The sequence below is a fragment of the Mesoplodon densirostris genome, chromosome 1 (assembly GCF_025265405.1).
Source record: "Mesoplodon densirostris isolate mMesDen1 chromosome 1, mMesDen1 primary haplotype, whole genome shotgun sequence".
Taxonomy (NCBI): domain Eukaryota; kingdom Metazoa; phylum Chordata; class Mammalia; order Artiodactyla; family Ziphiidae; genus Mesoplodon; species Mesoplodon densirostris.
The window spans coordinates 158,555,429-158,572,624 of record NC_082661.1 but is presented as its reverse complement, the minus strand read 5'-3'; the positions used below and the strand labels follow the sequence as shown (position 1 = coordinate 158,572,624).

Here is a 17,196-nt window from a genome sequence, read left to right as displayed (position 1 = left end):
GAGAGCTCAGAGATAAACCCATGCACATATGGTCACCTCATCTTTGATAAAGGAGGCAAGAATATACACTGGAGAAAAGACAGCCTCTTCAATAAGTGGTGCTGGGAAAACTGGATAGCTACATGTAAAAGAATGAAATTAGAACACTCCCTAACACCATACACAAAAATAAACTCAAAATGGATTAGAGACCTAAACATAAGGCCGGACACTATCAAACTCTCAGCAGAAAACATAGGCAGAACACTCTATGACATATATCACAGCAAGATCCTTTTTGACCCACCTCGTAGAGAAATGGAAATAAAAACAAACATAAACAAATGGGACCTAATGAAACTTAAAAGCTTTTGCACAGCAAAGGAAACCATAAACAAGACGAGAAGAGAACCCTCAGGATGGGAGCAAATATTTGCAAATGAAGCAACTGACAAAGGATTAATCTCCAAAATTTACAAGCGGCTCATGCAGCTCAATAACAAAAAAACAACCCAATCCAAACATGGGCAGAAGACCTAAATAGACTTTTCTCCAAAGAAGATATACAGATTGCCAACAAACACATGAAAGAATGCTAAACATCATTAATCATTAGAGAAGTGCAAATCAAAACTACAATGAGATATCATGTCACATGGGTCAGAATGGCCAGTATCAAAAAATCTAGAAACAATAAATGCTGGAGAGGGTGTGGAGAAAAGGGAATCCTCTTGCATTGTTGGTGGGAATGTAAATTCATACAGCTACTATGGAGAACAGTATGGAGGTTCCTTAAAAAACTAAAAATAGAACTACCATACGATGCAGCAATCCCACTACTGGGCATATACTCTGAGAAAACCATAATTCAAAAAGAGTCATGTACCAAAATGTTCATTGCAGCTCTCTTTACAATAGGCAGGACATGGAAGCAACCTAAGTGTCCATCAACAGATAAGTGAATAAAGAAGATGTAGTACATATATACAATGGAATATTACTCAGCCATAAAAAGAAATGAAATTGAGTTATCTGTAGTGAAGTGGATGGACCTAGAGTCTGTCATACAGAGTGAAGTTAGTCAGAAAGAGAAAAACAAATACCTTATGCTAACACATATATATCGAATCTAAAAAAAAAAAATGGTCATGAAGAACCTAGGGGCAAGATGGGAATAAAGACACAGACATACTAGAGAATGGACTTGAGGATACGGGGAGTGGGATGGGTAAGCTGGGACAAAGTGAGAGAGTGGCATGGACATATATACACTACCAAACGTAAAATAGATATCTAGTGGGAAGCAGCTGCATAGCACAGGGAGATCAGCCCCGTGCTTTTTGACCACCTAGAGGGGTGGGAGAAGGGGCGTGGGAGAGGGAGGGTGGGAGGTAGGGAGTCACAAGACAGAAGATATATGGGGACATATGTATATGTATAACTGATTCACTTTGTTATAAAGCAGAAACTAACACACCATTGTAAAGCAATTATACTCCAATAATGATGTTTAAAGAAAAAACAAAAGACATAGAAACAACACAGTTGGGGATGAGGTGAGGTTGTTTCCTATAAGAGGAAAATGTTGTAACTGATATTAGAATGGCATAATGGACATTTCAATGTAATTTTTTTTATATTCCTGTATTATAATTTGGAAGAATGTTAGAATGAAACTTCTAAAAATAATCCTTGCCTCTTTCATTTGATTGTTATGAAGACAGTGTCCCTTCCCTTTACCATGTCCAAGAAAACTGTTCCCTCTACAAATCATTTAAATTTTGCATCCATGTGCACAAAATACTGTAGTTGCAAAGAAGAAATAAACTATGATTAGAGGGGAGAGGTATCTGATAAGACTTTTGTAGCATTTTAGCTATGGTTTGAATAATAAATGATAGCTGAGTTTGCCACATCAGCAGGAAGAAGATAAAAGTGATGAGGGAAGGAGGAGCACATACTATGGAAGAAGGTTCAATAAAGGGACCCCATATATTAAATATATGACATGAAGCAGCAAGGCATGTATGATGAATTAAGATAGATTTTATTTTATCATTAAGTAAAAGAGGGAAAGTCGTTGGAGATGCAGTTGATGGAGCTTCATGTTAAAGGGACTTGTGTGCTGTGCCAGCACTCCTGTACTTTATCCTGTAGGTTTAGGATTCACAGAAGAGTTTTAAAGCAGAAAAGAAACATGATACATTTTAGAAAATCTCTTTGGTGCTGGGTGGAGAATGTACCAGAAACCAAAAGCAAAGCCAGAGGCATGAAGAGCACTTAGGACTCCTGGAATAATCCAGGCAGATGAATTAAGGCTTTAAGGATAGAGGGCAGATCAGAGAGATAATTAAGAGGCAGGTGTGGTATGGCTTAGGGATTGATTAGACATAGGTTGGTAAGGGAGAAGGTGACATCTAGTCCAATCTCTATGGAGAGTGGCTAGATCCTGGTGACATCAATGGGAAAAAATACTTCTATGGAAAGAACAGGTTTGAAACTAAGATTTTTTTTTTTTTTTACTCTGAGTTTTGGTGACTTATTATCCTTTATTTAAAACTGAGTTATGCCTGCTTATCCCATAAAACCAGAGATTCTGCATTTACATAATAAGTAGGAAGAAATCATGTGTAGCTTCTCTTTAGAGGCAGTGGCAAATAGGATACATGTGACTGAAATAGAGCTAAACCCTGAAGCAAACCTACTTTCCTCTTCTTAGGCTCAAAGTATTTAGAAAAGATTTTAACTTCACTTAGAAGAAACATTTCCTGTCTCTAGATCTATCTGCCAAATAATATCGTTATTTGCTTACTAATCATGTATCATCAATATATCAAATCCAAAACCTGCTGGCTGTTAACTTACCAGAGATGTTTTTCAGAATATGCCGTCAATCCCCAACTGCATCGCATAGGAAAAAAACCACATGCATACATATTAAAAATGATTCATTTTACAAGATAATACACAGGATTAGATGTTAAGGAGGTAATATTTAATGGTGGGTATGCATAACAGAATTGATACCCACAAGTGATGATTCATTGGGTATGATTTATCTAGAGGTAAATGATAGATGTTGAGGAATTTGGCTACAAATTTAAATACACTGAAGGACACAGGGGGAAAGGGTCTTCTGATGTTATGCGGCAGTGGGGGAAATCTCTCACAGGATATTCGGGGCTGAGTAAGGACAGATGTCTAGGAAAATGGCCAAAATAAGATAATATATATGTTTACTTATTGATACTGTGAGAAATTTTAAAGAATGTGCCAGTCACAACACATATATATGTGCTGGGCTTAGAAATTAAGCACAGAGGCAAAAGTGAGGACATTTTCAGTGATAGAATCTGAATCATATGCAGTTCATTAAAATGATATTTCATGATATTAAAAGTATTAGTGCAAACATTAATTAGCTAATCAAAGTAATCCGTGATGAGAAAGTGTGGTATAACTCGAATGTTTGGTTGATTCAAGTGATAATGAGAAACATAATATTTAAAAAGGGTCCACATCCTCTCAACCATCTGTGTGCTGTGGGTTTATTACCAAACTCAGCAAAACGAAGGGGGCAAATTATAGAGCCGGGACCAAGATGATGTAAAAGCCATGGAGGCTGGAGGGCAGCATTCGTCTTCCTTGGGGTAGACTTGTTTGGAACATTCCTTACATTGCTAGGCTGTGACTGAGCAAGGAATGTGATGTGGAGAAACCCATGTGCTTCCCAGTAGACAGGGCCTTCTGGGGATTTCTTGTTCTACACAGAGGAGATGCAATCACCCAGGAGCTTGACTTGAGCGGGAACATCATCATCCCTCCTTATCCACCCACACAGGTTCCCTTGATCTGCCATAGGTCCCCTGCTACATGTCTGTGGCAACTTAAGGAATCTTTCTAAAGCTTAACTTATAACAAGTTAGACTAATACCACTGATCCCTACGTCCTTGAACAGACATACTTTCCTGTAACTTTTTCAACAACTCTTCCCTTCCAAGTTTACCTTGTTGGAGGCTTCATCTTCTTTTTTACTCCAAGATAAAACTTCATTGAACTGAGAGAAAACATTTTGTCAGGTTTACTACTCTGTAAAGGAAAACAAGGTAATTTGTAATTAAACAGATTTTATCAGTATCATATTTTCCTTAAGTATTAAGAATCAAGTTTAGAATGTTTAGTTTCTCCAATGTTTCAAGAATGTAATACCAAATTTTTAGTAAATGAAGATTGTTTTGATTACAATGTTATAAATTTAAATAAATCTGGATACATATGTATGATTGCATATGTGTGTATATATACAAACACACACATACAATAATTCCTTATTCAAAACACTTGGGACCAGATGTATATGAGAACTGATAATTTTTCAATTTTTCATATTTAAAAAATACATATATATTTTGCAATATATTTTGTAACTCCATGATACCACCAGTGTTGTCTGAGGCAGCACCCTATATTCATATATATTCATATTTCTCTACAAAAATGCATGACATTTCATACAGTGTTTATAAGTGAAGGTCATAAATATTGTTATGGACTGAATGTTTGTATTCCTCCAAATTGAAATATAATCCCCAATGTGAAGGTATTTGGAGGTAGTAGCTTTGGGCAGTAATTAGGTCATGAGATTGGAGCCCTCATGAATAGGATTAGTGCCCTTTTAAAAGAGGCCAGAAAGCTAGCTTGCCCTCTTTCTGCCATGTGAGGATATGAGGAGAAGTAGGCAGTACAATTCGGAAGAAGATGTTCACTAGAACCTGACCACACTGGCACCCTGATCTCAGACTCCTAGCCTCTGGAAGTGTGAGAAATCAATTTCTGTTATTTATAAGCCACCCAGTCTATGGCACTTTGTTATAGCAGCCTGAATGGACTAAAATATCTTCATGTTGGTTTAGATCAGATTTTTCCACCAAATGAGTTATGATTTTCTGTACTTTTTGGATTTCAGAACTACAAAACTATATAGGGCTAGACTGAACTATCTCAAATATCCCTATTAATGAAAATTTTCACTAATCATGAAAGTAGACTATAAAAAATTTACATTTGCCCTAGATCAATTATATATTCTCCATATACATCCCAACATATTTACCTGATTAATATTAAAAAAATTTAAATCCTTGAACCATTAGGAAAGTTACCTGACAGAGGCAAAACTTAAGTATACTCTAATTTAAAATTTTAATATCAAACCATGCACATTTTATTATTTATTCCTGGATAGGCTGCAATAGATTTTATAAAGATAATAGCCATGGAAATAATAATTCAAACAAGCTTTCCCCACATCCTAAAGATTTTCAAGGAGGTCTCTTTCTTTCAATCTGGAAGGCAGATGGCAGATATAACCAGAGACCTGGGTGCAAATCTGGCTTGCTACTTACCAGCTCATGACCTCACATTACTGCTCTCTGCTCTCATTTCTTGTTTGTAAATGGGGATAATAAACACATTGACTACCTCACATGGTTATTATGGAGATTAAATGAGAAAGTAAAGTGTTACTGTGAAGGGTTATTGCAGAGAGTAAACAAGAAAAGTGCCTTTAAAGGGTTTAGTCCAATAACTGGCCATATACTGAGTGCACATCAAATTACAATTATTAGTATTACAAATTTAGAGCACATTGCTTCATAAAAATAGAAAGATAGACAACTTGTTAGAACTCTAGGACAATGCACAAAAGCCCATTTAGCAAATATGTAGCTCAAATAAGTCCTAAGTTCTATAAATGTTAAACTATTACTATAAAGTCTTTTCTTTGTGAAATCACTCAAAGATGAAAAGGGTGGAAAATATGTTTATAAAATTAAAAATTTGTTTCAACAGAGAAAACGGGTTAGGAGAATATACAGAGGAAATGTAGAGAAAAAAGCAAGCAGGAAGGTCAGGAATCATGATTTGGTGACCAGTGTTTTGTGTGGTTGTTGTGATAAGGCCTGGAATTTACATGGTGAATTTACTCCTAGTCACCCTTATCAATAATTTTGCCATTATTATCATGGTACATAATTTAAAAAATATTTTGGATTTTTTTTCCCTGTATGGCAATATTTCTTGAAATGGAATCACTGGATCAAAGGCTAGGAACAGGATTAAGATTTTGGCAAAATTGATAGGGTACATTTACTTACAGTTAAACACATATTCCTGTATTCAATAGCGATTTTCAGTTTTAATTTGGTCAAAAATTTACTTATTTACTTATTGACATTAGTTCTTTATATAGCAAATAGGCAACTGCCTTATCTTTTTAAATGAAATTGTCTACCCAAATTGCTCACTGTTTACTTTTATTATTTTTATAAAGTCAAATATATTGATCTTTCCTTTTGAACTCTCTTAGCTATTGCTTCAAGTTTAAAGGGTTCCCAGATAGCTGATAAATACTCAATTACTTGGTCATGCAGCTTGAATGGTTGCTATTTTAAAAGTTATCTTCTTTTATCCATCTGGAATATATATTTCACATACAGTACAGATGAGAATTTAAGTTGAAAAACTTTTGTTAACAATTAACCAAGCCTTATTTTTTAAACAAATCTTTCTTTAGACATGCATTTATGACGGCATATTTATCAAAAATAAATTATGATAAAAAGTTACATCTTTTACCTACTTTATGGTACCAATGCTATCTCTGTTCATTTTTATGCCAGGATATTATCTAACCTATTTTAGTTTTATTGTATGAATAAATAGTTGGATGGGAAATACTTGACAATTATTTTACTTTTTATGTCCCCCAAAATGTTTGCAAATACTCTTATCTGTTTACCCTTTGAGGTGAGTTATCAAATCATTTTTTCCAAGTTCTAAAAATAATTCCCTTTGCGATTTTGAAAAGAATTACATTAAACCTATAGATCAATATTAGTAGACTTTGTGTTTTTTTGTGTTTTTTATATATAAATTTATTTTTTGGCTGCGTTGGGTTTTCATCGCTGGCCGTGGTCTCTCTCTAGTTGCGGTGAGCGGGGGCTACTCCTCGTTGCTGTGCACAGGCTTCTCACTGCGGTGGCTTCTCTTGTTGCAGAGCACGGGCTCTAGGCAGGCAGGCTTCAGTAGTTGTGGCACATTGGCCCAGTAGTTGTGGCTTGAGGGCTGTAGCGTGCAGGCTCAGTAGTTGTGGCGCACAGGTTTAGTTGCTCCGCGGCATCTGGGATCTTCCCGGACCAGGGCTCGAACCCGTGTCCCCTGTGTTGGCAGGCAGATTTTTAACCACTGCACCACCAGGGAAGTCCATAGATCAATATTAGTAGACTGTACATTAATTTTCTTTCATCTCTATCAGTGCAGTTCTGTAGTTTTCTTCATATAAGCCTCCTCTTCTTAAGGTCATTTTCTGGTAGTTTATGTGTTTGGCTTTGGGGTATTGATTTTTTAGCTTGCTACTTTACTGAATGTTAAGGAATAACACTTGAAGTCTGATATGGAACAGTGAGGTAGCTTTGTAATTCAGTAAGTTTTCCATATAGGAAAGAGTCAAGGAGAGGAGAACGTAGGAGTGTATATAGTAGCACAGACTCCTGGATACCTTTGTCAGAGGTTCAATCGGATTACAACTGTGGTTAATGTCCCTCCTCAAAGCTTAGACTGCTAGTCCCAACGGAGGCAGCAGCAGGGTCGGGTGAGAGGTTGCAATTCCAGTAGTACAGGTAGAGGGGACCTGCATATTTAAGAATGAGAAGCACTGTGCCTGATCTAAGTAGTCTTATTTATACACGGCATTGATAAGCCCAGGACTGCCTATATTTTGAAACACTGTTGGCAATAGATGGAGAGCCTGAAGTAAAACAACTGATTCCCAAGCTACTCTGGACATGCCAGCTCATGACTTTGATTCTATCCTGTCCAAAGAGAACAAAGATGCCATAATTTAAGATGAGTTCAGCCAAGGTGGAAAGAAACCCTTTTTAATTTCAATCTTTAAACTGAATAAGCATAAATAGGAACTGTAAGGATCCTAATGCAAAGTTCTATTAAAAGAAATCTCTTCTGGCATTCTAACTTTACTGTTGGTTTATTACAACTCTTTTGGTATGTGTACTTTCTGGAGTATTTCTTCAAAAAGTTGACGTGTTAAGAAGTGTATAGTATGTTGCTACAGGCAGTATATTTCAAAGTGAAATTTTTAACTGAGCCAATTAAATTAGTGTGCTTAAAAAATTATTCTTGTTACTAAGAAGAGTTTGCTTATTAGTGCATGCAACTTTTAATGACCACTCCCTCCCCATTTGCTTTTTTCACACCATTATCAGTGTAATGATAATATTCATTGAAACTTCTCACCTTTTATGTAAATCAAGTCTGAAAACATTTTAATTAACATTTTCTGTGCAGGGAAAACTCTCAAAACAAAATATATCTTCCCCTCTGTATTACCCTAATTTGTTGTTAATGAGCATTCATAAATTCTCTCTAATTAACACATAGTCTCTTTAAAAACACTTTTCAATTTGTAATTTCTACTCCCTTCTCAGTAAATCATTTTCTAAATATGTACAAGCACACATATATTAAGGGCAACTGTCAAACCAGAGCCAAATCTTTATTCAAATAAGCTAGGAGATTTTTACTATTGATTATTTACTGTAAAATAATTTGAAAAGCAAAAATTGCCAGTGACTTGACCATCAATATTAAAAGGGAAAGACCAGCAACATGAAGAAATAACCAGCAAAATAACATCATGTGTTGAAAATAACAGTAGTTTGAGTTTAAAGGAAAACCATAAGTCTCTCATCTGCTTGCCTTAATGTGCAAATTAAAATATCAGTTGCATTAATTGATTCTGACAGATGCATAAATACAACTTTCATACACTTAGACTATAATTCCATAACCTGAGGTCACTGTGACAAAAATAAAATGTCTTCATTGTCTTTAAAGAACACTATCTTTCTGACAAACACTATATGATCTCACTTATATGCAGAATCTAAAAAAGTCAAACTCACATAGAAGCAGAGAGTAGAATGGTGGTTTCCAGGGGCTGAGAGTGGGGGGAAATGGGAAGGTGTTGATCAAAGGGTACTAAGTTTCAGTTATGCAAAATGAATAGGTCCTGTAAACCTAAAGTACAGCATGGTGACTACAGTTAACAGTAATGTATTGTATACTTGAAACTTCCTAAGAGAGTAGATCTTAAATGTTCTCACCACAAGTGCACACAAAACTATGTGAGGTAATGAATATGTTACTTAGCTTAGATTGTGGTAATCATGTCATAATGTATAGGTATATCAAAAGCATCACGTTGTATAACAAATAAATACAATTTTTGTCAATTATACTTCAATAAACGGGAAAAATTTTTAAATGTCAAAAATAAAGGACACTGTCTTTCAGGCAAGCTCTCGATACTATTACTGTCTACCAGTTTGTATGAATTATTTTATTTTATTTTATTTATTTATTTTTTTACAACTTTATTGGAATATAATTGCTTCACAGTGGCGTGTTAGTTTCTGCTTTATAACAAAGTGAATCAGTTATACATATACATCTGTTCCCATATCCCTTCCCTCTTGCGTCTCCCTCCCTCCAGCCCTCCCTATCCCACCCCTCCAGGCGGTCACAAAGCACCGAGCTGATCTCCCTGTGCTATGCGGCTTCTTCCCACTATCTATCTACCTTACATTTGGTAGTGTATATATGTCCATGCCTCTCTCACTTTGTCAGAGCTTACCCTTCCCCCTCCCCATATCCTCAAGTCCATTCTCTAGTAGGTCTGTGTCTTTATTCCTGTTTTACCCCTAGGTTCTTCATGACATTTCTTTTTTTTTCTTAAAGTCCATATATATGTGTTAGCATACGGTATTTGTCTTTCTCTTTCTGACTTACTTTACCCTGTATGACAGACTCTAGGTCTATCCACCTCATTACAAATAGCTCAATTTCGTTTCTTTTTATGGCTGAGTAATATTCCATTGTATATATGGGCCACATCTTCTTTATCCATTCATCCGATGATGGACACTTAGGTTGTTTCCATCTCCGGGCTATTGTAAATAGAGCTGCAATGAACATTTTGGTACGTGTCTCTTTTTGAATTATGGTTTTCTCAGGGTATATGCCCAGTAGTGGGATTGCTGGGTCATATGGTAGTTCTATTTGTAGTTTTTAAGGAACCTCCATACCTTTCTCCATAGTGGCTGTACCAATTCACATTCCCACCAGCAGTGCAAGAGTGTTCCCTTTTCTCTACACCCTCTCCAGCATTTATTGTTTCTAGATTTCTTGATGATGGCCATTCTGACTGGTGTGAGATGACATCTCATTGTAGTTTTGATTTGCATTTCTCTAATGATTAAAGATGTTGAGCATTCTTTCATGTGTTTGTTGGCAGTCTGTATATCTTCTGTGGAGAAGTGTCTATTTAGGTCTTCTGCCCATTTTTGGATTGGGTTGTTTGTTTTTTTGTTATTGAGCTGCATGAGCTGCTTATAAATTTTGGAGATTAATCCTTTGTCAGTTGCTTCATTTGCAAATATTTTCTCCCATTCTGAGGGTTGTCTTTTGGTCTTGTTTATGGTTTCCTTTGCTGTGTAAAAGCTTTGAAGTTTCATTAGGTCCCATGTGTTTATTTTTGTCTTTATTTCCATTTCTCTAGGAGGTGGGTCCAAAAGGATCTTGCTGTGATTTATGTCATAGAGTGCTCTGCTTATTTTTTCCTCTAAGAGTTTGATAGTTTCTGGCCTTACATTTAGGTCTTTAATCCATTTTGAGCTTATTTTTGTGTATGGTGTTAGGGAGTGTTGTAATCTCATACTTTTACCTGTACCTGTCCAGTTTTCCCAGCACCACTTATTGAAGAGGCTGTCCTTTCTCCACTGTATATTCCTGCCTCCTTTATCAAAGATAAGGTGACCATATGTGCATGGGTTTATCTCTGGGCTTTCTGTCCTGTTCCATTTTAGATTAAGCAGGATGATCCTTTCAAAAAGTTACAAATTCTTAAAAACATTCTGTTAAGTGATGAGATTCTTTAGCTCAATTATGAAATCATTTCATTTTAAAAAAATTTCTCCATGAACAGGCTTCCTTGTGGCAGGTTTTAAAATTTACATCAGCTTGGGGAAAAACATTATAAAAAACCTGAATTGTGTAAAGTTTCATATTTGAAAATATTTGGTACTATTAAAATGAAAAAAACTTATCCTCTTTAAATAAAATTCCATCAGCAATAACACCAAGCCAAAATAATACAAATTATAGTTTCTTTAGTAAGTCCCTGCATAAAGCCTTTGGAAATACACATCTGGGAATGAATTCTGACTGTATCTCTTATAGGCTAAGTGATCCTGGGCAAGTTATGTAATATCTTGGTACACTACATTTCTTCATCTGTCAAGGGGGAATAACTATAGCACTAGTTTCATAGGATTATTGTAAAGATAAAGTGCAATAATCAAAGCAAAATGTATAGAACTCTACTTTTTATGGATTAATGGGTTGAATGTTAGTTGGGGCCATTATGACTGCACTTCTATTGCTACTAGTTTTTTCTAGCAACCTTCTGTTGCTACACAATGGAAGCGTAGGTTCCTTAATGGGACTAAAAAGTCCATGATGATTTTAAAATACCATAAGCAGATATCCAACTACACAAGTGACAATTAACCAACATGTAAGTGGAAGGACAAGGATGAAGGAAATGAGTCTAATGAAAATCAAGGTGGGTGATGCATTGAAGAAAACCAAACAAAATTCAATCAGATTGAGTTCTAGATGGCTAGAATAATCAGCTGTGAAGTTTAGCATTTCCTTTCATGAACATAAACCTACAGTTCATGAACCTTCAAATCTGATGTGTTTGGTTCACATAATTCCAAATTCTTAAATGCCTTATTTCAGCAAACTCCACCCTTCCTGCACTGAAAAAAGTGAAGAATGATATAAAATGATAATAAATGATAACAATCGTTTGATACCCACACAGATTCCCTGCTAGGTTTATCAGATGGAGTAACAAAGTGTGACTTCCAGTATATAATACAGCCCTCTGAAGAGAGGGATAAGGGCTGCGGAATTCAGTGCTGTTTTGTTAGCTCCCTGCCTGGACATTCCACTGTTCTTGAAGAACATGAACATGAAATGGATACACAAAGTAGGATGCTACTAAATTTTATTTATGCCTACCTGGAGGCTTCCCTGCTGGAGGAACATTCAGGACAGTGGTCAGTGTGTGGAGAGCTCAGTAGAAGCCACAACTAAATGGGGCTATAGAACTTTGGAAAGCTGCTTAATAATTCTTCCTTCATAACAATACAGTATTAAATAATAGATGTTACTAGTCTGGTCCTTCTTTATAGATCTCCAAAACACAACATAGTGAAGCGTCACACACTTGAAATATGCAAGCAATGCTTACTCAAGCGAATATTAGAATTCAATGGTAAAAAGTATCTTTAGGTCCTGCTGTCATTCCACATTTAAAAGAATTGCTTGGATATTGCTTGAATCTCAAGGAAGTAGAAATGTTACTGTATATACCCATGTAACCACCACCCAAAACTGGAGAGAGAACATTTATTTCTGTTATCCTAGAAAGTACCCTACTGACCCTATCTCCTTGCTTCAGTAGCAAACCTTCTCCACACCACAGGCAAACACTTTCTGACTCCCATCACCATAAATGATTTTGCCTCTTCTTAGACCTTTTATAGACAGACTCATATGGTACTATTTTGGGTCAAACTTTTTTGCTCAGCAAGGATTTGAACATTCACCCATGTGGTTGCATTCGTTCATTTTTATTGCTGAATATTATTCCATTGTCTGAATATATCATTCTCCTATTGATGGGCATTTAGAATGTTTACAGGTTTTGGTTTTTATAAATAAAGCTGCTTATGAATATTCTTGAACAAGTGCTTTAGTGGATATAATACCTGGGAATAGAGTTGCTGAATCATGGGGTAGATGTATGAATAACTTAATTTTAAAAACTGCCAGAAAAGTTCTAATAGTAATTGTGTGATTTTACCCTTCCACCAGTTATTGATGAGGGTTTTAGTTAATCAACGTCCTTGTCAACATTAGATGTTGTCACTCTTATGATTTTAGTTTTACTAATGGTATATCTTGTGGTTTTAATTTGCATTTTCCCTGATAACTAATGATGCTGAGCACTTTTGGTTCAACCACTTATTGGCCATTCCTATGTCTTCCTTCCTGTAATGTCTGTCCAATACTTTGCCCCAATTTTTATTGGGTTGTCTTTTTATTGTTGATTTGGAGGAGTTCTTTATATTGTGCAAATGAGTCCCTTTTCAGATATATGTACTATGAATATATTTTTCTCAGAAGGGAACTTCCCTATTCATATTCTTAGTGGGCTGTTTTGATGAGCATGCTAATATACATATATATATATATATATATATATATATATATGTTTCACAGTTGAAAAGGAACTTTTATATATATTCTTATTTAAGCATTACAACAATCTGGCATGCAGGACTCATACTATCATCATCATATTACAGATATAGAAATTGAGGATGACAGTTTAAGATTCTTATTCACACAACCAACTTGGCGGTTTTGAGGTTTTCTGATGCTAAGTTTGATATTCTTATACCTACTCCCTCTTTTTCATCTCTAAGTCCTCTCTCCATTCCTCAATTCATTAATAAAAGCTGTTAGGGAATTCAAACATATTGGGATACATCAGTAAGATTCAATTAATAAATACAATATTATGAGTTAATTCATTCAAGAGTATAGGAAATATATTAATCAGATTTAATTTTTAATCAGATTTAGCATTTGGGTTTTGCCTTTTTATTCTACATTTTATTAATTTCCACTTGCTAAACTCAATCCACTTTTGCCTTAAGGCATGACACATTCTCTTAATTTTATTGACTGGGATGCTGATTTATATGCTAGTTTATGTAACACGTATTAGACTTTTCTTTAGAACTTAAGTCAATCTCTGCCCTAAAAAATATGAGGTGCTCAGAAAGGCCGTATATGGAGTTCTTTACTGTGTTACTAGTTGCATTAATGTCATATCCCAGAGGCTGAAAGTAATCATCAGCTTACTGTACATTTTATTTACTAGAGGCCTTGACTTCCAAGAGAGAGGGCTGAGAGGCATGAAATAAGAATGTTAACACTCACAGAAAACTATATACGTATTCAAATACTACATATATTAAATACCTTCATATCCTTGTAAAGAAAGAGATACCCATCTCGTAAAACAAAATACCGGTCTTGAAACTTATTTCCAGAGAGTATTTTAGATGGTTCTTCTTTGATTTTCAAGACTCCCTCTTTGATACTTTCCAGGGCCTTCCTCTCTGTAAAGTACAACATTTACTTTTGTAAGTTGGGTACATTTTCATTTATTTGGAATAGAATATAAAACATTTTTGTATTTTCAGTTTTGATGATATAAAGTAATAACTTGTTTCCTACCATTAAGAAGCCTCTAGTTAATTTCTGGGAACACCTTGTGTCAGGGGAGTGTTGGATAAGTCATAGATCCAGTAACCAGATCTATTTATATCTATTTATAATACATAGGCCTGCCCATACTGTTCAATTAACTACTGGCTAATGAGCATCTGAAACATGGTTAGTCTCAACTGTGATGTGCTATGAGTATAAAATACATACTATATTTTGAAGATTAGTACCAAAAAATAAATATATCACAATTTTATAACACTGATTACATGTTGAAATAATACTATTTTGGATATGTGAGTTTAAATAGAAGATACAGGTAAAATTAATTTCACCTCTTTCTTTATATATATGTTTATATATATATTTTAAAATGTGGCTATTAGGCAATTTAAAATTACATACTCAGCTTGCATTTTATTTCTTTGAATAGCACTCATATAAACAATGCAAAATACACAGGTAAAAGAGAAATCTCTTCTGGAATCCTGTCTCAGGAATCCAGGAATTCTTGAGACATTAGAGAAATTCCTATTCCTATGAAACAGGTAAGGGTAAATAAGGCAAAACTGCTAATAATGCTCGTGCAATACTGCCAGTGTCCCACAGTTAGAAATCATTTCAACAGTTTTATTAAAAATCATGTTTTTGGTAAAAAAAAAAAGTTGAATTTGTGTAGATTTATCATGAATAAATTTATCACTGTATCTCTAGTCTACAGCTTTCTTCTTGAAATCCCAACAGTATTCAACTGCCTACTTGAGAACTGAGGAACAGTGGAAAGAAAAGAAACCTGAAGCCAAGTAGCCACGACATGGTCATTCTGGGGTCAACTCCTGCTTTTCCTGTAAAACAGGAGTAACAACACTTATCCTGCAGATTGTTGTCCTCATATTAGATCATGTCCATAAAAGATGAAGCATGAGACATTATATCAGGATGAGGGCTTTTAGCAATTTCCTGGTATTAAGGTGACACAATTTTAAAATATTCATGCAGAGTTTCTAAAATTTACAAATAACTTGATTTTAGAAAGAAAAACTCTTAATCTAAAACCTAGCATCCCTTGGTTTGGGGAAAACCTTTACTTATACAGCAAATACTACACAGACGTTCACAATTATAGTTAGTATAAGAAGACTAAAGTTAGAAAAAATTGAAATAGTGCCTTATAACTCAAATATGACATGGGATGACAACCTGGAAGCAAAAATCCCCATTATTAATCACATCACTGATCCTAACCACAAACAAAAGTAACTGACAAGCCCCAATAGTTTTCATGATCTGCATACTGGTCACAGATAACATTCTTTTAATTGCAATGTTATACTAAAATAGGTTATTTTTAGGTGGTCTGTGACCTTAAAATAGTTTCTGAAAAATACACTGTTAAAATTTGTCTTCTGGTATAATCTCTTAATATTTAATTCCATAGAAAAATATTTTAAGTAATATTTTATAGCTAAATAACTTCTATTTAAATTAAAAATAACACTTTTCCAATTAAAAGATGTGAAAGAAGATGTATTTTAATGCAATAGGAAGATCAAGGAAAAAATATAAAAGTAGTATTCAGCAAAATTCATATGACATCAATTCATTCTTCATGAAGTATTAAGAGTCCAGTATGCACTTGGTTCTATTTTTATTTTTATTATTATTATTATTATTTTGCGGTACACGGGCCTCTCACTGTTGTGGCCTCTCCCGTTGCGGAGCACAGGCTCCGGACGCGCAGGCTCAGTGGCCATGGCTCACGGGCCTAGCCGCTCCGTGGTATGTGGGATCTTCCCAGGCTGGGGCACGAACCCATGTCTCCTGCATCGGCAGGCGGATTCTCAACCACTGTGCCACCAGGGAAGCCCCTGCACTTGGTTCTAATAATATACAATAACCTCAAAAGAGATGATTTCTGGACTTGCAGTGCAGTGTAAGATACAGAGTAAACATGGACTAACAAACAATGCTTATATATCCTGATAGGAGAAATACGGTAAGCAATTTAGAAAACATTGGGTGGGCTTAGTGATTCAGCTGATTTAGAACAGAAAAGTGGAGAAAGGCATTTATAATACTATTGATTTAGAAATAGGTAAAGTATTTTAAGAGCATTAAATTATAATCAAATTGTGAGATAAAGATATTATATATTGCTTAAGCCAAACCAATTCCATTCACACTTTCTAATTATACTTTTTAAAGATTTTTGTTCAATTTAATAAAGCTTTCTAATTTTACCAATAAGAAATAATCGTATGCCCAGTGTTAAAGTAAACCACTCATAGGTCAAACAGAAAACAGGCTTAGGAAAAAAAATTATTGTTGACACCTTTGGTTTCATTTTTATTAAAATTTATTTTAAAAAATCGTATGTAATTATCTTAGCTAAATCTTGTTGTACACATTATTAAGGGACTCGGGAGGAGGCTTTGAGAGGAATATATGTTAAGGAGAAGGAAAGACCAAAAAGAACCTTGAAACACTAAGTTCCATGATAAATACTAAGAACTGGGAAGAATTTCTAAAAGCTCACACAATGTTAAAATAAGTAGAAAAAATACCCATCGCTTAAGGGTCAAGATGAAGCTATGTACTTTGGGGACACTGTGCATGACTCAGTGTGTAACACAACGAAGGATATGAATTAAATGGCTTCCAATAATTCACTTTTCCAAGCTTTTCCAGTACCGCCAGGTCCCTCAACTGTGGAGTACTTTACACTTATATTTTCACTCCCTCTACCTCATCCCGGGGAGAAAGTTTAA

General features: G+C 35.1%; 1 protein-coding gene across 1 annotated transcript in view; it reads right to left on the bottom strand.

Annotated features, from left to right (window-relative positions):
• The window catches only part of ARAP2 (ArfGAP with RhoGAP domain, ankyrin repeat and PH domain 2), a 191,989-nt gene that overhangs the window by 28,892 nt on the left and 145,901 nt on the right, over window positions 1–17,196 (bottom strand). Inside the window, exons 27-29 of the mRNA XM_060091555.1 lie at window positions 14,180–14,319; window positions 3,987–4,069; window positions 2,845–2,880 (exon numbers count right to left, since the gene is read on the bottom strand). Coding sequence (XP_059947538.1) covers window positions 2,845–2,880; window positions 3,987–4,069; window positions 14,180–14,319 — 259 coding nt within the window. The remainder of the gene's footprint in view (window positions 1–2,844; window positions 2,881–3,986; window positions 4,070–14,179; window positions 14,320–17,196) is intronic.